Raw genomic sequence first — 23,592 nt, 5'->3', positions numbered from 1 at the left:
ACTGAGACATCAAGAAACTCAAGTGAGATGCAGCCTCATGCTGGTTAGAATGGCCATCACCAAAAAGACAAATGAGAATAAGTGTGAGTGTTGCTGTGGAGAAAGGGGACCCCGTATGGTGTGGGTGGTGACATAAATCCCTACAGAGATAGGGATAAAAGAAAACCAGTATGGAATAGAAGCACTGTGTGATTTAAAAATCCTCGCCACCGTGAACATAGCCCAGGGAATTTAAATCCATCTGCCAAAGAGGCCCCAGTACTTGTTACAGCTTGACAAACTCCACATCTGGAATCGGCTTAACAGCTGCCAGCAGCTGGAGAAAATGCTGTATCCACACAGGATCAACCTCCAGGTAGCCGGAAAACGAAGGGGACCCTGTCAACAAGACCACGTGGATGAACGGGAACATTCCACGGAACGAGGGCCTTGTGGTTTTACTTCAGGTGGCACGTGAAAGGGTCAGACTCAGAGTGCGGGTGAGGAGGCAGACTGAGGCCGTAATGGACATGACACTTCAGTCAGGAAGAACAACTTTAAAATGGCCCACTGTACAATATGATAAAAATATACTGCGCTCTCAAGAAATCTCTGAGGTAATGCATTTTAAGTATTCTTACTCCCCCCCCCAAAAAGAGGTAATATTCCTTTCCATTCCACAATACTAAAAACATCACACAGCCTCTGAGATTGTGTGTGTGTGTGTAAGAGAGAGACAGAGAGATAGAGACAGAGAGACAGAGAGACAGAGGGATAGATACACACACACACAGAGAGAGAGAGAGAGAGAGAGAGAGAGAGAGAGAGATGTTGTGCTTGAACCAAGGACCTCACACATGCTAGCCAAACATTCCATTACTGAGCTACACTGCCAACCCCATATATATATATATATATATATATATATATATATATATATATATATATATTACTTTTTCAATAGTAAATTTTGAAAATGGATTATATTTTTAAACAAACAAACAAACAACAACAAATAAACAAAACAAAACTCTACCAAACACATGCAGGACATCCAAAAAATAAAGTCAGAAAGGTAAGCAATAATTACTCTCTTCACTGCTGGGCTGTAGGCTGTAAGGCTCTGGGCTAGCATCTCTGTTGTTCAGTTGGACTTGGAATTCACAGGCATCTTAAGATAGAAAGACCATGGGTGAGATCCCACAGAGCCGTACTCTTTCCCAGCCTCCATCACTATCCTTCACTCTGCTTTTCATCTCTTGATTCTACTTCTAGCTTCATCTACACGCATGGCCATCCCAACCCTGGAAGGTATCTGTGCTTTGTGGCTCCATGGACAACCCCTCTGACCCTTGCTCTTTAACCTCTTCCCCAGCAAGGCTTTTCCAACTCGTTCCTGTCTTTCGAGTTTGTTTTTCAACTACCTGCTCCAGGTCTCAACGGTACATCCTTGTCTCTTCATGCCTAAATATTTTCTTCCTGCATCAGATATCAGCCCTTCCTCTACTCCCTCTCAGAGCTTCTGAGCCCTTCACTTTGGGTCCATCTTACCCTCTAGCACAGAACCTGGGCTTCTAAGCAGGGTCGAGCATTTCCTTGCTGATTCATTAGTATTGTTGGTAGTGCTGGTGGCGGCGTCTCTTCTCATTCTGCTAGTCTGTACAGTTTCTGAGAGTCCATCTTCAAGACTCGAAACTAGAAAGGATTTTGTTATATAAACACGTATTTCCCCACTGCATCAGGATCCAATAGGAAATGAGAGACCTCTGAAGACAGAATGGGGGAGGGGTTAAAGGAGCTTACCAGGTACTGACAGGGTGATTAGGTAGTCAGAATCTGGAGTGGGGGTTGGCCTGAAGGAGGGACTTGGAAGGGGGGAAGTGTTGGGGGAGAGGGAGATGCAGATAGTTAAGCTGAGTCAGGGATGGAGGACTCCTGGGGTTTGCTTTCTCTATTCTCTATAAGTATTTGCAAATGTGGATCTTGTTAGGAATACTGTAGGAAGCTGGTTGGAAAGGGAAACCATCAAAGAAAGCAGGGGCCTGAGGCCAGAGGTGAGGCCCTGAGGCCAGAGCTGAGGGTCTGAGCCAAGCATGGGCTGGGTGAGGACCTGGTCCCAGAGCAAACAAATTCAGGATTGACATTCTCTTTCCTTACAGGGAACCTCCCTGGCCCATTGTGGATTCTGTCTACCCAGTCCATGTGCCCTAACCTCAACAGTATGTGAATAAAAAATTATGCAGCTTCACGGTTCTTCTGTTTAGTATTTTCTTAAAAAAAATGTTAAGTTACAGAGGTAAAAATAATTGAAAAGTTAATAATAGAAGCCTTAACATGGAATGTGGTCCTGGCTGTGTACTTTATGCTACAATCTACAGTGGTTAGAGCTGCCTTTCAGGGTCATGGGTGTGATTACTGTCCTTACCCAATAGGTGTGCATCACAGCCTGTGTCTCTGCTGGGTCAGACTTTGGATATACAGATGATGACCAATGTTCATTCCTCAGCCCATCTGGATGGGTTGTTATTTATGCATACCCATCGAACCCTGACACTGGCATCATTATGATGCCATTTCTAGATAGAGTTGCTCCAGACCACACACTCAGCAAGAATACACCTGTTTTCCCTGCACTCCTCCTCCCCACTGCACCCCTCCCCACCCTGCACCCCTCCCCCCCACTGCACTCCTCCCCCACACTCCACTCCTCCTCGATACTGTATCCCTTCCCTCTGTTTATCACTGACCATAATCCCACCCACTCATTATTCCCACACTGTACACCCACAGTTAAGAATTCAGGCTCTTAGGTATTGGTATATTTTCAAACGCTAAAAACTTCCAAGTGGAAGATTGTGAAATGGATAGCAATTATTTCAAAAGTCATCCTAGAAGGCTGTTGTTTGCTTGTTTTGGCTTGTGATTTTGTGTGGTGGTGGTGGTGGTAATGGAGAGGTGACACAGTGGTTAAGGACACGTGCTATCATTCAGAAAGGACCTGGGTATGGTTTCTAGCACCCACACAGTGCCTCACAACTGACCACAGCTCCAGTTCAGGGTATCTGACACTGCCTTCTGTCATCTTAGGGGATGTGGAACAAAAATGGTATATACATACAAATGCAGACAACACCACACACACACACACACACACACACACACACACACACACACACACACACACACACACACACGCAAACAAAAAACCCAAAATAGACCAATCTTATAAAACATTTTAAAATTTGAAGTATTAATTTTAGAATGTTTCTTTTTAAGTGACATATCCCACCCGGAACCTGCATAGTAAGTCTTCCGAAACACGAGACATGTGTTTCCAAAGACGAGAGAGAGACACTAAAGCATACATACCAAGGTGATTTGGTGATCCGGGGAGTTGATGATTCTCACTTTGGATTCCATGGGTGAGGCTGGAATTTAGTCTATCATTACTTCCCCAGCCTGAGGAATAATTGATTTCATAGTGAGTATCCATGTTAGATATACAGACAGAAGGAAATACCCATTTAATGCAACAGTGAGAAGCTTGGAAACAGGTACAAATGACACTGAGAATGAGCCACAACAACAACAACAACAACTACAACAACAACAACAACTACAACAACAACAACAACAAGAACTACAACAACAACAACAAGAACTACAACAACAACAACAACAAGAAACGCCGGCAGCAGCGATGCAGTAACAAACACGACTATGAATGCTCTTCACGGGGTCACTTGACATCGTCTAGAGAGTGTACCCTTGTCACACCCCTTTCACAGGAGATGACCCAGGGCTCAGACAGGCCAGGTAACATGTCTAGGCTCACAAAGGCAGAATTTCAACTCATATATTTCTACTCCGCTAGGATCTTAAGGCATAACTGGATCCTAATACTTAGCTGGGTAAAAGGTTACATCCCCTGAAATGGCCTTCACACCCTCTGATAGCTGACATATCATCACTTTAAGTCATTGAGAAGATGAATGCAGTAACGGTATAAATATCCGATATATCAGAAAAGAAAGCCATTCTAAAATTAATTTTAAAATTCTAAATTAGTAGTAGTTTAAATATCTACTCAATTAAGGAAGTAGAGGGTTTAATTAGACCATGAAAGGGAGCCCGTGCTGGTGTGTGCCTTTAACCCAGCATTCTGGATGCAGAGGCAGACCAATCTCTGTGAGTTCAAAGCCTGGTGTACAACTCCAGGACAGCCAAGGTTACACAAGGAAACCCTGTTTCAACAAACAGATAAGCAAAAAACAACAATAAGAAAAAACCAAAAGGGTTCTTTTTAGCAATCTGTGTTGTCTGGAGAGGGATTACCGTCTGTTACCCCAGTGATAGCAAATGAAGGTATCATAAAAGGAGTCCAGTTGTGTCATGACCTGATGAGGTAAACCCAAAGGGGAAAATTTGTTGCTTAACAGAAGCATTCTCACCACACCCTTCTAACCACCACTGGACATAAGAGCAGAACAGGTAGGCAGTCAAGCAAAGCACAGGCAAACCAGTGCGAATCCACATATACGGGCAACACATATAGGAGATGGAACCTTTCTACACAACCCAGAGTACCAAGGCCCCAATATTTAAACCTTAAACTCGGAGCCACTATGAATGTAGATAATGTTGTAGACATCAAAAATACGAGGAAAGAGCATGTCCATGCTCACAGTGTGTGGATTTTTTTTTTTTTGTTTCTATTTTGTTTGTCAACAAAACAAGATAGGGTCATCTGGGAAGAGGGACTCTCAATGGAGAGAACTTCCACTATCGGATTGGCCTGTAGGCAAGACCCTGGGGGCCACTTGATTAATAACTGACATAAGAGGGTCCAGTCCACTGTGGGTGGTGTCACCCCGTGTAGGTGGTCCTCAGATATGGACGAAAGCAGGCTGAGCAAGCCATGGGGAGCAAGCCAGTGCACAGCATTCTTTCATCCCCAAGTTGCTTTTGGTCATGGTGCTGTATCACAGCAACAAAGGCAAAGTGGGACCCAGGGGAGGAAACAGCAATGTTTATAGAATCAGCAAGGACAGACCGTCAGAAAAGGAGTGATTGAAGGGTGACAAGGTCAGGGTTGCTTGAGAACAGCTGCCATTAGGTCCTAAAGAGAAATAAAAAACCAATATGTTTATCTCAGAAGTTGGAGAAGGGAGGTTCTTTTATCTTGACATAAGGGATAAATAACCCAACAAGGCACCAATGCAGAGTTCATCTGGAGCTGGTAAATTCCCCCTGATTTTTGAGGTCAGACTCAGGTCATGGAGTAGGGTACAAGGGTCACCCCTGGCTCAGTAGAGTCCTGCCTGGGCCACTCTAGCACCTAGTGGCGACTTGTCTTCAGATGCCCACATCAGTCCCCAGAGCTTCCCTGCTCTACGGCCTTACGTGAGTTCTCAGGAGTCCTTGGACCACGTCTCCTTTGACACAAGCGCCTCCAAGTATATATCAGGTGGCTCATCCCTGCTGGCCTTCTCTTGGGGATTCAATGACAGCTTGCCTTCCTTCCCTCCCTTTCTTGTTATTCCTTCCTGTTATTCCTTTTCCTCTGTGTTCCCCCACTTCTGTTTCATATTCTCATGATTAGCAGTACATGCTCAAGAACACAGACTCTGCCCCCAGAATGCCTGGACTCTTGCTGCTACTTTGACCCCGTGAACACTCCACACATGGTCTCTCCCAATTCAACCTTCCTCGTCTGTAAACTGGGCATCTGAATGATACCAATCCTTAATGGCAGCTGGCTTAGACAGACACCAAGAGTAGATGCTAAACAAGAAACTAAAAGGATCTTTCCATCATTGTCTTTAATTCTTTCTGTTTATTATGACACTGAGCCCCTTATCTGAATTTAATTAAACCATAAGACACCCTGTGCTGTCTGGAGACTTGATTTCTGTGGGGAAATCCCACCCAACACACATCTGGTGTCAGAGATGTAAGGGCACACACAAAACAGAAGCATCTCTCTTACAAAGCGTTTCCTCTCAGAGGCTACCATAGACCATAATGCTTCACCCTTTATTATGATCATTCCTTCAGGGGATTTTCTAAATTGCCTTGACTTCCAAGTAGTCAGTCTCTTTCAATCTGGGCTCAGATTCCTTCATCGTGGGTATCAGGATGACATGATGTCATGGCTGCTCTGCCAGGATCCTGCTTCCCATTCGAGGCTGCTAACAGTTTGGATCTCAAGGACTCCCCCTCACTCCTAGGCTCATATATTAGATGTCTGCCCCTCAGAATGGCTCTAATGGATTCTGGTGACCATTAACCAGCAGCACCAGGTGGAAGGTGGTTGGATCACCAGGGGTGTACCTTTGAAGGACCACAGGCACCTCTTCTTTTCCTTGCTTCCAGGACCCCATGAAGCTTTGCTTCACTCAATCCCTTGCTTTGAAGTTCTGCCCCACCATAGGCCTTAAATAGTGAGGCCCAACCATCTGGACTGAAGTCTCTAAATCCAAAAACCCAAAGAAATTGACTGGCCTGGTTCTGTTTTATTTTTGAGGGAGTTTTAGTATGCAAATTGGCTGGCCTCAAACTCACAATCCTCCTGCCTCAGGGTTTTGCATGTCCAGCTCCTCCTGGGTAATTTGTCCCAGTATAGGAAAGTTAACACTAGGCTCACACCCACTACCCGCCTTGCTGTCTCTAGTTCTTCTGATTCACACTCTTCTGATGGTCACTTTTATTTCCTATTCTCCGAGGAGAGGAGAAACTTTCTGCAGCTGTAGTTACCTTGTTCAAGACTCAGCTGGGAGTTCGGGTCTCCTCCATCACTTCCGTGGAAACACAATCCATTTGGTAACACTGAAGTGGGAGGAGAGGGAGAGGGAAGAAGAGGAGGAAGCCATTAGAGATCTGCAGCAGGGACCAGGGGCAGCATTTCAAACTTACACATTTAGGGATTTTAAGCCCTCCATCACTTGAAGTTCAATGGGTTTCCTATGACAAAGTTCACCCATCATGCCCTGGGAGAGAAAAGACTCCCACAATGGACGTTATGCTGCCCATACAGAAATGAGACACTCAAGATCAAGAACAAAAGAGGAAAAGAAACTCTGTGAGCTGTGTTGTTCTTCCCGTGTTTAGAAGGCAGTGAAAGTATACATTAGAACAGGAAAAAAATAGAAGGAAAACATGGCTTCCAGGGTATCGCAATGGTATGAAGAAACATGGGGTTTTCAAGGATCAAAGATCGAGGATCTGGCATGTACCACAGCAGGTAGCTTTGAAGATGGGCGAGATGGGGTTGGAGAGCTGGCTCACACATTGTTGCTTTCTATGAGCATGAGGTGCTATACTAAGATGGATCCTGCACCTACAGCCGAGCTGTCACCCAAGGTGGGTGTCACCCAAGGTGGGCTGTCATGTGTATCATTGTTAGGGTTCCCGCTGAAGAGGCACGGCCGTGCTACCCTACAGACAACCAGCATTTCTAATCCTATCCTTGTCTACACAGACTAATGATGCTGTGCCTCTCATGGTCCTAGGAGCCTAAACGTCCAGCAAGAGAGCACACGATGCATTGCACATTAGTTTTGAAACTGTAGTTGCCCTGCTCCATATGTGGCCCATGGCAAAAGCTTCATATGTGTTTGTTGACAGCAAAAAGGACTGTGCTGTCATAAGGGGATGTTAAACCCAATTACCATGTTGAAAGCTTTGATAAATGAGTTGCAAATCTGGATATTTCTCCATGTTGACATTACTGAACACTTCACAGAGGACCTTCCTGCTGAATATCTTCTCCAGTTCATCCAGGGCTCTGTAGATCACTTTGTCTACAGGGACCAGGGCTCTATACGAATCTAGAAGATCCTTAAATAAAAACATTGAACAGAGAAAATTTCAGTGCAGGCTTCCAGGACACAGAAGAGCCCTAGGAAAAGGATTATAGTTAGTGTCCCTCAATCCCTACAAACACATCTCCTCAGTGGAAGCGTTATACTTGCATGACTACTTCATGAAATGAGTATACATTGTCTCTTTGAAAGTAAGCACTGGTGACCTCCAGCAACCATCCTCATTTATATGACATGTAAGAAGGGCCACCTTTGGAAGGGAAACATGGGTTAAAGGTCAACTATGGAGCTGGTGAGATCGCTCCCCCTGTAGAGGCACTGGCCACCAATCCTGATAGTCTGAGTTCAATCCCTGGCATTCAGACGGTGGAAGGAGAAACCAACTAGCCACACTTGGTCACTTACTTCCCCCTGTGCACAGCAGCTGACTCATACATATGCCCACACAATACAGTCACACACATACTCATAAGTAGATTTAATAGTTTTTTGAATGTGTGGAGGGGCTGAAGAGAGGGCTCGGTGGTTGAGTTTGCTTGGTGCTATCACAGAGGACCCACATTCAGTTCCCAGCACCAACACAGGAGCTCACAAACATCTATAACTCTGATTCCATGTGATGGTTCAGTGTTCTTTTCTGGTCACCATGGCCACTGGGCACACAAGTGCTATGCACACATAGGTGTGGGGAGCACACTTGTACATGAAAAATAAAAATAAATATGTTATTTTTAAAGAGGCTAAATAATGTATAGCTCTTAGCCAGGCTATGTTTGGAATAGACTTGCTAGGTGGCCAATGGTATTCTGTGAACAGGACAAGCCCTGGCCTCCTGTTTAACACTGATGTATCATGAAGGAAATAAGAAGTTCTCTAGTCCCTCTGATTGCGAATGTTCACAAGGCAAAAGAAACACCAGACGGGCTGGAGAGATGGCTTAGTGATTAAGAGCAGTGGCTGCTCTTCCAGAAGTTCTGAGTTCGATTCCAGGTACCCACATGGTGGGATATATATAATCATTTGTTTATCCAGGGGATCCGTGGCATTCTCTTTTGACTGCCAAAAGCACCAGGGGTACTGGTGGTGCACAGATACATACAAGCAGACAAAACACTCACGCATGTAAAATAAAAATAAATAGTGTTTTAAAAATGTTGTCCTAATAAAACACTGTAGCTTTTAATGTCCTCAAATCTAGGCTTTTAAAAAAATATTTATTATACTAAAATGTACTAACTGATATTTCATGAAGTCAGTTTGGTAAAATAATTGAATAGTTAATTAAAATCACCTTTGAGTTTTAGTTTGTTTCTTTCATTTGCTTTAGTTTACATTGCATATATTACATGGTATAAAGTGCATGAGACATTGCTCATCCATGGAGAACCCCCATTCTGACCTAGCTCATCTTTAGCCATACCCAGTGATGACACGGAACACCATTCTCTCAGATAGATGCAGACCCATCTCCTCTGAGCCCTTAATACCTGAAAAGAACACTTCCGGAAATATTTTTATGACAGATATTACTCACAGGAAGTTTGGTTTTAAATTTGAAGCCATAATTCTGATTCATAATTGATGAATTTATTATTGCAACTGATACCTCTACAAAGTGGTATGAAACTCCATGAGCTTTCTTCAATAAAATTTAATCTTGGGCTGGAGAGATGGCTCAGTGGTTCAGAACATGTGTAGCTCATAGAGAGGACCTGGGTTCCATTCCCAGCATCCACATCAGGTAGCTCATAGCTACCTGTAACTCCAGGTCCAGAGAATCTGGAGCACTTTTCTGGATTCCATGGGTATCAGCACCTATGTGAACACACACACACACACACAGACACACACACACACACAGACACACACACACACAGACACACACACACACACACACACACACGTAAGAAATGAAATATTTTTTTTTGTTTCTTTTTTTCGGAGCTGGGGACCGAACCCAGGGCCTTGCGCTTCCTAGGCAAGCGCTCTACACTGAGCTAAACCCCCAACCCCAAGAAATGAAATCTTTAAAAAAAAAAATTAAGTCCAAACTTAAAAATCTGTCAGTCATCGGATTTGAAGTTTGGATCCAAGATATCAAATCATAACTTAATTTGGAGCTTGTTTACCAGATTATGATTTTGTAAACTTCACTTACATCATACATTTTACCAGTGATGAGATCATGGTCTCGGAGGCCCTCAAGAAAAGGAAATGTACATCTTATCGCATGGGAAATTGCCACTTTCTGTCTCTTGAAGTGCTGGCGCAGAAGGCCCAAGGGCAATGTCTCTGGGTTCTCATGTTCACTGGAAATCCTAGAGGAGAAAATACCATGGGAAAATGGTTATCAGTACAACAGTTAGAAACTATATGAAAGAAAGACTATGAAGAACTAACATATGTAAGACAAAAGGTCTTGAGTTAACCACAATGCATCAACTAGCTGAACTGGAAGCTCTGGGTTCAAGTAAGAAAGACTCTGCCTGTAAGATATAAGATGGAGACCGATGGAAGAGAAATTGCAACATCAACCTTTGACTTCATCACATATGTACACACACACATATATGTGCATCTGCACACACATAAACTCTCACATATGTGAATGTTTGTACATGCATACATATATACTTTAGACCATAGACATACAGAAAAATAAAGTTAAACATAATGCTAACTATGATTTTAAAATTCCATTACTAATTGTCCTCATGCAGGATCGGTGAAAAGAATATTCTCTCCAACTTATTTGGGAATATTTGTGGTGGCATTGCTGATAGTCAATAGATAGAAGCCATTGAAATAGCCTTTAATTGGTGAGTAGAGAAATAACACTGGACAATCTATGCAATGAAATACTATTATGCAGTAGAAAGGGACAAAATGCTAATACATTCTACAATGTAGATGAATCTCAAAAATATTTGTTTCTTAATGAAAGAAGCCGAACATAGAAGGCTATATAATGTATACAAAATGCCCAGAAGTGAAATCTATGCAGAAAGATGTATTAGTGGTTGCTTGGACTAAGGGGGATGAGAATGGACTGTACATAGCTGCAAGGGATTCTTTTAGGAATGGGGTGCTGGGTGCACAGCTCTGTTAAATGTCATAGGATTTATATTTAAATGCATAAATCTTACCACAAATAAATTTTACTCCAAAAGGTGTCAAAACTGAGGGTGGACAATCAAAAATCTGCACAGAGTGAGAAAGTTGACAGGCTGCACTTTTTCCTCTGGAGTACAAGCAAAGGAGAAAATATCAATAACAAACACATATTGTATCCTGATTGATTTTTTTTTTAAGATTTATTTTATATATGTGAGTATACTGTCGCTGTCTTCGGACACACCAGAAGAGGGCATCAGATCCCAACACAGATGGTTGTGAGCCACCATGTGGTTGCTGGGAACTGAACTCAGGACCTCTGGAAGAGCAGTCAGTGCTCTTAACCACTGAGCCATCTCTCCAGTCCTGGTTTGGACTTTTAAAATGTGTTTGTTTGGTTTGGTTTTTGACACTTTGACACAAACTGAAGTTCTTTGAAAGAGAGAGTTCAATTGAAAAAGAATACCTCTCTCTGTAACTATTGCCTGTTAGGCATATCTGTGTGGCATTTTCTTGGTTGATGATTGATGTGGGAAGGACCATCTAACTGTGGGCGCCACCTCAGGACATGTTGTTCTGGGGTATATAAGACAGCAAACTGACCAAGTCAGTAAGCTATGCCAGTTTCTGCTCCAATTCCTGACCCCAGGCTTCTGCTTGAGTTCCTGCCCTGACCTCAGTGATGGACTGTGATGTGGAACTATCAGCCAAATAAACCCTTTCCTTCCCAAGTTGTTTTTGGTCATGGTGTTTTATCACTGCCTTAGAAACCAAGCTAAGAGTCTACCTGACTCTGAATAGGGATGCCAGGAGGTGACAGACAGCATTAAGTTAAAAAGACATCTTGTTGATGTCAGGATGTCTATGACTTAGCCCCCAACACAGAATGATCAACCAGTAACTACCTCCCCCCACTCAAACACAACAACTGCAAGAGGAGACTAACCTTACCCACGGGCCACCAAAGCCACGTGTGAAGGGCAAGAGAAGCATTTTCTCTGCCTGCATTGTCCCTCCTCAGTCTAGGATTAGCCTTACCAAGATGGTGACCCTCGACCTCAGGTTTGTCTATACTGGGGAACCAGAAACAAGCATAGAGCTCTCCCAGAGCTCTGAGGTGCCCTACGGGAGGTCTCCCTCTGTCTTGCTCAATGAAAAACACTGAAGGACTCAGGAGGCCATGAAAAGAACAAACAGGGCAGGATGATAAGATGGGGGTGCAGCCCTGTCTCCACTATCAGTGGTACTCAGTGGGAGAGCACAGTCAGCTGCTCTGCTCTGCCCAGGCAGCCTGTGCCTCCACCTGTCCAGGGAAGGCACTTATGGTTCCTGCCTAGCAGCAGTCCGGTATGGCCACAGTGACTGTCTGTATATTCCCCAGGACAGTGTGTTGTCTCTATCTCATAGCAGAGTATTGTTTTGGCTCCACCAAACCAAGGAGTGTAATAGCAAGCAACCCCATCTGGCTCAGAGCCTAGCCTAGGACCTCCCCTAGGCAAATTTGAAGAGCCACCTTGACAACAGCCACTCTTAAAAAGGAAAGCATTTAATTGTGCCTGGCTTACAGTTACAGTTACTTATTGTCATCAGGTCAGAGAGCATGGCCAGATGTGGACAGATGTGGTGCTGGAGACGTAGCTGAGAGTTCTAGATCGGGCTAGGCAGGCAGCAGGAAGAGAGAGACTCTAGGCTTGGAATGGGCTTTTTGAAACCTCAACGCTCTCCCCAACCCCCAGTGACACACTTTCTCAAACATGGCCACACCTCCTAATCCTTTCAAATAGTGCCACTCGCTGTTGACCAAGTGTTCAAATCTATGAGCCTATGAGAGCCATTCTCATTCAATCCTACTCACACAGTGCATTCACTGTTTAGGACCCACTTGAAGCCACCTCATGCTTCAGGCCAGAAGGGCCACCATAGCCAATGGCAGAGAAGAGAGAGCCCAGAAACACAAAGGAATAAAGGGCCCCTTGGTGATTAATCAATGATGTCCTTAGAACCCGACAGGAATCAAATATAATCTCAGATAGAAAACACCCCCCACCCCTGGTTAACCTTGTGGTATGAGCTGCCCAAAGTCCAACCATAAGTGATGGGGGTGTAACCATAACAACCAAATAATAAACAGAGGACCATAGAATGGAAGACCCCATCTGGAGGGATGATCCAGAAGCCATGAGGAAACTCTAATCAAAGCTCTTAGCAGAGCAGAAGAACTGATAAACAGGGGGTGAAGACGGGCAGGGAGTTAAGAAGTGTAGGTTACAGAGGAGCCTGCAGAACCATGGAGATAAACCAGGGCCCCTTGTAAAATGTATTTTATCCTACATCACAATGTATTTCTTAAAAATTAGAAGTTAGGAGATGGAGAGACGGCGCAGTGGTTAGGAACACTGTCTACCTTTCCAGAGGTTTAGTTCCCAGCACCCACATGGTAGGTCACAGTGTCTGCAACTCCTGGGAACTAACACACTCTTCTGACTTCCTGGGGCACCAGGCATGATATACTGCATAGACACACAAGTAGGCACAGCCCTCATACACATAAAATCATGAAACAATACTTAAGGTTCAATTAGAAATCAGGACTAGCCAGCTGGCTCAGTGGCTTAATCCACAAGTGGAAAGACAAGTTCAGATCCCCAGAGCTCACACAAATGCTAGATTTTATAGAACATGTCTGCACCTGCAGCTCCATAGGCAATGGAGACAGGAGACTCCCCAGAAGCCTCACCTCCCTTAGTGGACACAGAGGCAAACAAGACACCCTGCCTCAAACTCAAAACAAGGTGCAAAGTGAGCACCAAACCCCAACATTGTCCTCCGATCTTCACACGTGCGTCATCTCACACACACACACACACACACACACACACACACACACACACACTGCACTCATACACACATATATACACAGCATTCACACACATACTCATATATGCACAGTGCATTTGCACATGCATACCCAAATACAGGCACTGCTTTCACACATATACATACACACTGCATTAACACACACACACACACACACACACACACACACTGCACACACACTGCATTCACAAGCACAGCACTCACACACATACACACAGATTGTTTCATACACACACACACACGCACATGCACACACACACACACACAAACAACATTCACACACATACACACACACTGGGCTCACACACACACATACACACACATGCTCACACATTGCATTCATGCACACTTGCTCACATAAGCACAGCATACACACACTCATGCACACACTGTGTTCACACACAGTGACAAACTTTTTTAAAGTTAGAAAGGAAGGAAACGAAGCTACTGAACATTAAGCCATTGCCATGGGGGAAGACCTGGAGACAACCCTTACGAATGCAAAAATAAAAACCATAAAGAGGCTTACACAGGGGGCAGTGAGGACCAGGGAGGCTAATGTGACTCCGAGGGAGAATCCTTTTGCCTAAAGGAACAGACAGACGAAAAGAAAAGCTTTCCCTGAATAAGGATAGACTCACACATGTTACCTAATGAACCGTGATCCAAACAAAACAAACAAAAACTCAGGGCGGGCCTGTAAGTCCAGGGACTCAGGAGGCTGAGGCAGGAGAATTATAGTTTGAATGTTAGCCTGGACAACTGAGTGAGATTGTGGGCTGGGGTTAGAGTTCAAAAGTAGAGAAATCGCTTGGCAAGCACAAAGCTGTAGGTTCGGAGGCAGGAACTGCAAGCGGCAATGCTGAACCCCAGACCCCAAGGGGGCTTGGTTTCCTCAGTGGCTTCCATTACACTTTATTTATGGATGTGTCTTTCGTCCAAGATCAATACTAAAATTCAAAATTTTAACTTTGTGTAAAAGGAAACTCACCACACACAGAGTCAAAAGACAAGGGAGAATACCCCTGCAGTTTCTCAGGATATTTAGTGAACACATAGAAGAAGGCGTAACATCTGACTAAATAGAGCGAAAAGCAAACCAGTGACAGGGGAGGGAACCGAAGGGCACCAGAAAACAACCCATTTCCTGCCTAACAGGGAGACTGTGGACAGGCACACTGCTCTATCACCTTTGCACACTTTGGCTGAGAGAGAGGGAAGGGTCCTCGTCACAATAGCCACGGGCAGGGAAGTGCATTGGCTTTGCCGCCTCAGAAGCTATTTGGCAGCGTCTATAATAAGCAAGTGGTCACCAACGCCCTTTGTCTCAGTAGTCCCGTTTAAATCTTTGATACAAGACAAAATGTCAGTCTGTAAACATAATGCACCGTTCCTTCCGAGTGTGGGTGACAGTCAACAACAGTAGTGAGCGAAAGTTCATCAAAAGGAGACTGGTTTAAAACTCGTGGAAAGGCCTGGCAAGATGGCTCTGTGGTAAAGGAGTCAGTAAACAAGCCCGATGACTTGGGTCGGATCCCAGAAGCCACAGGGAAGAAGGAAAGAACCAACTCCCCTGCTCTGCCCCCCTGAGTCCACAACACGCACAAAGCTGCCTCACACGTGCACACATAAATAAACACAACAATGAATTATAAATTTCTTGGCTCATATACAAGGGCTCTGAATGGTAGGGGCTGTGACAAAGGATAACGGAAACATGCACCCATTACACTGAGGACTTCATGAAGGTTTCTACTTTTTAAATAAGCTAAGGCTGAAAACACAGGACAACATTACGAAATGAAAATACACAGTAATGAAGACAAGTTACACATGGAAATGCACTGGGAAGCATAAAAGGGCTGGAGAGATAGGTCAGCAGGTCAGAGCAATGACTGTTCTTCAAAAGGATTGGAGTTCAGTTTGCAGCACCCATGCCTGGCAGCTCATAGCCATCTACAACTCCAGCTACAGGGATCTGACACCCTCTCTGGCCTCCAAGGGCACATGCCCTAATAGTATACACACTGTTTCTCTCTGTCTCTTACACACACACACACACACACACACACGAACACACGTGCCCAATAAATATTTTATATAGAAAATAAGAAAGACCCTGGTATAGCCTTGTACACCTTTAATCTCTGTACTTGGGAGGCAGAGGCAGGTGGATCTCTGTTGAGTCCAAAACCAGGCTGGTCTGCATAACAAGTTTTAAGTCAGCCTGGATCCCATAATAAAAAGACCAAGAGACCCTGTCTTAAAATTAAAAATAAATAATATAAGGAAGATTGAGCTCAAGGAGTGGGGTAAGTATATGGGGGACAGTTGAGGAGTCTTATCTTTTCTATATTTCCACAAGTTTGAAAGCTTATAAACCACATTTTATTATGAAATGGTCCAGGTGGTCTACGCCAGTAACCTTAGTCAGAGGAATAAGACAAGAGGATCAGAAGTTCAAGGCCAGCCTAAGCTCTGAATTCCACACTGGTGCGAATAACTTAGCAAAACCTCAACTCAAAAGTTTTAAAAATACATACATACATACATACATACATACATACATACACACACACACACACACACACACACACACACACACATATATATATATATATATATATATATATATATATATATATATATATATACATACATACCCAGGCATATTCAAGGCCTGAAGTTCAACTGTAGTACTGAAAAAAATGTATTACTTCCTTTGTATTAACAAAAACACTTGTAATATTATTTATGAGTAGTAGCACATCTGAGTTACCACTGCTGGAGCAAACAGAATTCTGCCATTTCCTGTCATTAGTGTGAACTTCCTAGAACAGAAAACTAAAGGGAAATAAAAACATGCGGCTTGCCCTGGCCTTTGCAATCAAAGCCCTTTCTTGTCTTTTGTCTTCTTTGGATTGAGGCCTGACAGTGAGAGCTTAGAACAGGAGCGAGCCTGGGACCAGCTTTCTTGGTCACAAGTCCTGCTAAGCAGGTAGGAGACCAGGACGGCAGGTGCCAACACTGTACCCAGCATCCTCTGCTGTTTGGAATTCTTCCCTGAGATGATCTTCCTGCAGTAGACCTGCTGTAATGCCAAGAAAGGCAGAGGGACAGAGAGCTCTCCGGTCACAAGATAACAACAGAATCGTGCTACCGGAGTCTCTGTCAGCTGTGGCCAAAGTCTCCCTGTAACAGCTGAGCAGTGGTCGCAAAGACAGTTATGATAAGCACCCCCTTCCCGCGCGTGCATGCGTGCGTGCGTGCGTGCGTCTGTCTGTCTCTCTGTCTCTGTCTCTGTCTCTGTCTCTGTCTTTCTCTCTCTGTCTCTTTGTCCCCTCCCCCCAAATCTATCCGCTCACACTACAGCCAAAGCTACTTCAAGTCAGGTGATTTGGCCTGACTGAAGCTTCCGCCACTAACTCAAGACATAAAATCAACCCTGTTGTCAGAGGGAAAGGTGACAGAGGGAGGAAGACCCACCTGGAGCTGAAGCTGCTCCCTTCCATCTTCCAACACCTTCCTGGGGTCTGGGACAGTGAGCTCGGACGCCTTGGTGTCTGCACAGGCTTCCGGACTATTTGCTGTGGCCCACAGCTGAGAACAGGAAGTGAGCCGGAGTCCTAACAAACCAGAGAGGGCTCCGCCCTGATGGGGAAAACAGAATCGAAACTATTTCTCTAATCTCAAGGGTGCTGCAGTGTGATACTTTCCCGTCTTTCATTCTTTTGGAATGTGGTGACACGGAGGAGGAGAAAAGAGGACCTAGAAGATTGCGAAGAGGTACACCAGTGAAAAGCTGACCTCGTTCCTGAGGGTGCCTTATTTATGCAAAGATGGGAAAACCAAACCAAACCAAACCAACAAACCAACAAAAACCCCTCAGCAGAAACTGAAACTGTTCTCTGTTGCTCCTGTGTCTAGGAGGGGAGCTGCATTCCTCAGGGTTGGCTGTGATCCCTCTTTTGTCATGTCCCTGGCTGAAGTGACTTGGGTTGGGAGAGATGGGAAGGAGGGGCAAATACTTGCAAAGTAGCTCTCAGGCCAGCAGGAGACCCAGGAGCTGGTTACTTACCAGGACAAGATTTCTCTCAGACCTGGGACAGGGGAGATCCCCCAGCTCCATAGACACATTGAGTCAGAGCACTGTCTCTGAGGAATCATCATCCCAGCCTAGAAGTCAAGGGCAGGGGGGGAGGTGCAACAGTAGCCACCTGGGCATTCGGACAAAGACCTGGTCCACCTTTCTGAGGTGCAGATGTGATTAGTAAGTTAATGATGAGCTGTCACTCCAGAGTCTTTCTAGGAGACCCCTCATGGATCATCAGGGTATATCAAGTCCCTCTCTGTCCCTCCTTCTGGGAAGACGTTCTCTGAGGAACTTGGTGACCTGAGGTGAGCATCTGTCCACCTTGACAGGTCTCCCAGTTACCTGCACAGACATCGGCTCTTTCTCAACTCTTGGCGCACATGCACAGGGATAGGCTGGCCTGGAGCTGGAGAGGGTATGACTGACAAGAGCAGTCTGAGGCCATGCCTGAGGTAGACTTCTGGGGTTCTTTTAGTGCCCCACATTTTAGCCATGTCTCCATTCTACTTCGATCAGAAATCAAATATTTTTTGGATGATTTTACAGGACTCTAAGTAACAAGACTTAAAAGTATCTCAAAGGTAATTTGCCGACAGGGATCTGATATCTATATGTTGCTGGCTCAGTCTCCTCTGGGAGACTCAGAGGAGTGGCCCCAGGGAGAGTCAGAATTATCACTGTATACCCTGCGATGGACTCTAACTCCTGAGACATTAAGGCCAAGCACCTCAGTCAGCTCCTGGGAGTTGAGGTGCACAGGGAACAGAATGTAGTCCAACATACTTAGTGCAAAGGGAGCTCCAACAGAATGTTATTAAAGGATTCCTCCCTTCCCTGAACACCCCACACCCTAGTTTCCCTCTATAATATTAGCAGAATTGTTGATAGAGAAATCCAGAACATTCTGGCCTTGTATTAATCCACCTGAGTGAGAATAAGATGACTACCATAATTTTTGAACCAAATTGGAAGCAAGCTTTGATACTGTCCAAAATGATGGACTCTGGCCAGGCCTATTCCTCGGTTCACAGAAGGTGGCAAGGAGTCACAGTCACATAGGTTTAAAAAGGTAGCCCTATAAAGCCACCATATTTCTCATCAAGTCACTGTGGGTCAAATATATACCCCATATACTTCCTTCCTGAATTCAATGAGAGGCAAATATACATCTTGACATATTTCCTGCATGCAGAACTCCCACCTACATGTGATCGACCACATCCTGTGCCGTTGGGTCAAACAAACCTGTGTCGGGGAGTGGAAACTTGTGTTTTGTTATCTCCCAGAGCCTCAAGCCTTTCAGGAAGTATCTGTCCTTGGGCAAGGATTAGGGGCATTGTTTCAGGGATCTCTTTGACACAGTAATTAAGATTGAATGCATAACTTTGGCTCTCACACTTTCCCAAACTAGCAAATGCTTCAGACGAACACTCAGCAGGGCTGAGAGGGTGGAATGAAGGTTTTAGGAGGGGCATTTAAAAGCAATCCCAGAAGACGTTGCCTGGCAGATGGAAGACTAAAGCATCGTGGCACAGATGGTCTGACAGGTACTGGGCGGGATAAACATGTTCTTTGGGTTTGGAGGACCCATTCTTGGTCAAGACTGATTGGGTGGGCAGCCACCTACCAACTCCCACTTAAGCCAGAACCTAAGTGTTTGTTTCAGCAGAGGGTGCTATCATGATTATCATGGCTCAGGTTGTAAACAATCTGTGTGTGAAAGACAGGGCTCAGTTCTCAGTGCAGACAGAATTGTGTTCACCTGGACATCAGACAGGCCCAAGGCTTTCTCTTTTCTGAGATTTCCTCTTCACTCTCCAGAACCCCTGGTGGTTTTCGGTTTTGTTTGTTTGTTTGTTTGTTTTGTTTGTTTGTTTTTCCATGAGTATACCTACCACAAAGCCTCCTACCAAAGTTTTGTCTGCCCTGAAAAAACAGTAGCTGCTCTCAAGGTCAGGCAAAGGGAAGCAGGAAGTTAACTCTGGGCTACCTAACTCCCAACTTTTGACTTCTCTCCAAAACCCTGTCTGAGTCCTTCATTGCAGAAACCTCAAGCTACCGGTTTTGCCTCCAGAATTACCAATCGAATTACAAGTTGTCCTTAACGAGTACACAGCCAAGTGTTTTTATTCCTCACCAAATAGCAGCAAAGGAGTCATGGTCACTCCCACAGCGAGGCTAATTCTAGAGGTACCAGAGGATCCAGACAAAGCCCTCTGAGCTTTCTACCTGCCCCCTCCCTAGCAGCAGCAGTAGTGAAACACATCTTTGAGAGGAGAGGCAGCTCAGAACACCCCCCCCCAACACACACACCAATGCTTTCCTGCTCACAGGAATGAGCTCATTTCAGCAAAGTACATAACACACCTGTGGAAAACACATGGATTGTTCTAGACTTTCTGTTGGAGTTAGTAGCAGCCATCTTGACAGGAATGATGTAGAAGATATTCTAAGAAACCTGAGAATTCCTTTTCTTTGCTGAAGAAGATGGAAGGATACCTCAGATCTGGCTGGTTCTTGCTTTAGACACCTAATAATTAGTCTTTACTTTCCAAGGGAATCAGGCCACAGTCTTCCCTCTGCCTCCTCCCTCTTCCTGAGCACATAACTAGGTAAGAAACGGTGGCAATCCAAGCACACTTGAGAGATTGACCTAATATTTTGGGCTCCAGGCAAACCTTAGAGAGCCGTCTCCACAGCGTTGTTCCAGGAAAAACTAGATCGGTGGTCCTCAACCTTCCTAATGCTGCCACCCTTTAATACAGCTCCTCGTGTTGTTCTGATACTCAACCATAAAATTATTTCATTGCTCCTTCATAACTGTAGTTTTGCTCCTGTTATAACTCTATTAATCATAATGTAAATATCTGATATGCAGGATGTTTGACATGCAACTCCTGTAAAAGGAGTTTTCAACCTCTGAACTAGAGAGTCCCACCTCTTCTCCTCCTGATGGAAACTGAATATCTGCAGTGCCCCTGGTACCCTGAAGAGAGATTGTGGGAAATTCAGGCTAAGGGTCATTACCAAGAGTCCTTGACCTCTCAGCTCAGGACAGGCAGGTCCTCCAGCAGTTCCAAGGACCTCACAATCATCAGAGTAAGAACACTGCTGGGCTCTGCAACCTTGCAGCAAACACCTGCACCCCTGAGTTCAGAAAAGATGACTGACAGCTGTGACTGACAACTTTAGTCTCCTACATTTCTCATGGATGTCCAATAGGGTGACATACACATCCACTCAGGAGCAATGACCAGTGCAGCCTTTATCTCTTCACCACAGGGCAGTGGAAACAGCAATTCTGTTCCAGCAGACTCATAGAGCTTAGCAGCTGGCTCTTTGCCCTTCAGATTGGCCTGGAGTTGGCCATTCCTGCACTGGGCAGTTGTGGTCCAACCTAGATGTTTCTCAGATTGATTCTGACCATCAGCCATGCTGTCTTCAGCTGTCCAGACTTCCACGTTCTCATTTCCTCGTGGTAGCTGCCATCTTTGAGTGAACTTTCTCTTCTCCTTTGGTATATGGGTAGAGAGATCATTGACCAACATACTTGAATAATCCCACATAACTCTACAGTCTTCAGTGTCGGGAGGAATTCCCAGACACTGGAATGAAAAGTTATAAAAAGGATGGAGTGTTCTTGTCTGGACTTTTATTGTTTGTCTAAAAAAGGGCTTGGAGGTGATCATCAGGTCTCTTAACAAGAAATCCCAAGTATTTCTGATGTCTACAGCCAAAGTTGTCATGGTTCCTGTCTGTTACCCCAGACTACTTGTACTCTCTCTGCACCACAATAGATTTCATCAGCGATGCCCTCTTCTGTCTAACATATATAAATCAAGTCTCTGTGGGCTTTAATGAATCTAGATTCATCAAAGGAATCTTGGGTTTTGTGGATGACATACAGGGCCAAGCTCTTTATAAACACATGATCAATATGAACCCATCAATTTGCTTCAGAACACCATACATCTAGCATCTTCCTGATACACATGAGATAATAACATGGTATAACAAGGACACGCAGACAGTGATGGAGACCCTGGGTTTCCATCAACATGGGCTAACTTCTGCTTATGGAGGCATAACCTCAGTTGAGGCTCTTTTGTCTCTGATGACACTGGCTTCTGTCAAGGAGACACAAACCCAGGCTATACATGAGTCTCAGGGCCTTGAATGGTTTTATCAGATTGCCAATCGAAACCATTTTTCTCACCTGTTCCAGCAGACTCAAGGAGCCGAACTCCTGGCCCTTTGTCCTTCTGACTGGCCTGGAGTTTCTTCAGCCCTCTGCTGGGCTACAGCACTCTTTGATAACTGGTGCTTCTATGTTGTAGGAGAGGCAAAGTACAAAGGCTTCTGACTGTGAAGGAGAGATCCTGGCAGGCTCCCTGTCCTGTTCATCTCTGCACACGTACCTAGACACCAGACATCTCAATCTTTGTAAGGTTTACCTCTTAACACATGGAGAGCCTATTATGTGCTAAAATAGGCAAAATACTTAGAGAATTGTTCATCAGACTCAATGAACATACAGTTATCAATACAGAATGCTACAATAATGTATAGTATCCAAGCTCTGTGTGTTTGTGTGTGTGTGTTGTGTGTGTGTGTGTGTGTGTGTGTGTGTGCGTGAGAGAGAGAGATCCTCTATTATGTTGTTCTGACTGTCCAGCAACTTTGTATGTATAAACCAGGCTGGGCTTAAACTCACAGAGATCTACCTACATTTCGTCCTGGGTGCAGGGATTACAAGAGTGTACTAGCAGACCTAGCATACAAGCTATATTTTAACAAATACCAGGAGAATTCCCTTTGCACAAAGTAAGACTATACAAGTACATTGTTGTGCAATCCATGATGCTAACAATTCTATTTAACTTACCACCTTCTGGTAGATTTTTATGTTAATAGCTGTACATCACTTATCAGGAGTTATAATAAATATGCCCCATCTGCAGACAGGAGAGATGGCTTAGAGGTTGATAACACTGTCTGCTCTTCCAAAGGATCTGTATTTAATTCTCAGCACCCACCTGGCCACTCAGATCTATCTATAACTCTGCTTCTGGTATCCAACACTCTCTTCTGGCCTCCAGTCACAGGACCCAGGCACAAATGTGGTGCACAGGCATATATAAGGGCCAAACTCGTATACCTACAAAGCAAGGAAACAGTGCATCTGGTACAACTACAATTAGGGATTCTCCTTTTTGGGTAACCTTTTAGCTTCCAGTAGGCACAATGAATGGTTTAGCTTTTGCAGACTGCAGACTGCTGACCTGAATGGAAATGCAATGAGAGAAACAACCTTGCATTCTTTCAGTCTTCACAAGCAACACAACCCTGTCATTGCCTGGATTGTGCTGGGATACTGCTTTCAAACATTTGTCCCCTAAGACATTTCAGTGTTTACCTCCTTCTGCTTGGTCTTTCTAAGACAATATTGTCATTTCAAAGTTGATGAAGCCATCCTAACTAATGGCTGCATCTACCCTGATGATACATTTAGCCCCCAGGCAAATGGTTGCTGGGTGGCTCTGAAATCCAGTGGACTCATTGTAACAGGGACATGACCTGACCTCTACATGGCCTCCATTAACAAGAGATAATGATGGAACCTTGGGTTTCCAAATATCAGCATCAGCTCAGATGCTGTGTCCAACATCCCATGAAAGAGCCATATGCTCCTTTCCCAGGCATGAT

General features: G+C 44.6%; 1 protein-coding gene across 1 annotated transcript in view; it reads right to left on the bottom strand.

Annotated features, from left to right (window-relative positions):
• Positions 1 to 17,399, bottom strand: part of LOC116899581 (nuclear autoantigen Sp-100-like) — a 64,015-nt gene extending 46,616 nt beyond the window's left edge. The window contains exons 1-8 of the mRNA XM_032901521.1: positions 17,280 to 17,399; positions 9,961 to 10,120; positions 7,650 to 7,818; positions 6,736 to 6,807; positions 5,033 to 5,098; positions 3,349 to 3,438; positions 1,531 to 1,674; positions 1,070 to 1,150 (exon numbers count right to left, since the gene is read on the bottom strand). Coding sequence (XP_032757412.1) covers positions 1,070 to 1,150; positions 1,531 to 1,674; positions 3,349 to 3,438; positions 5,033 to 5,098; positions 6,736 to 6,807; positions 7,650 to 7,818; positions 9,961 to 10,120; positions 17,280 to 17,305 — 808 coding nt within the window. The 5' untranslated portion in view covers positions 17,306 to 17,399. The remainder of the gene's footprint in view (positions 1 to 1,069; positions 1,151 to 1,530; positions 1,675 to 3,348; positions 3,439 to 5,032; positions 5,099 to 6,735; positions 6,808 to 7,649; positions 7,819 to 9,960; positions 10,121 to 17,279) is intronic.
• Positions 17,400 to 23,592: the final 6,193 nt, after the last annotated feature.

This window comes from Rattus rattus, chromosome 4 (assembly GCF_011064425.1).
Source record: "Rattus rattus isolate New Zealand chromosome 4, Rrattus_CSIRO_v1, whole genome shotgun sequence".
In the NCBI taxonomy this organism is placed as follows: Eukaryota; Metazoa; Chordata; class Mammalia; order Rodentia; family Muridae; genus Rattus; species Rattus rattus.
Note: the sequence above shows the minus strand (reverse complement) of the source record. Positions and strands in the feature narration are given on the sequence as shown.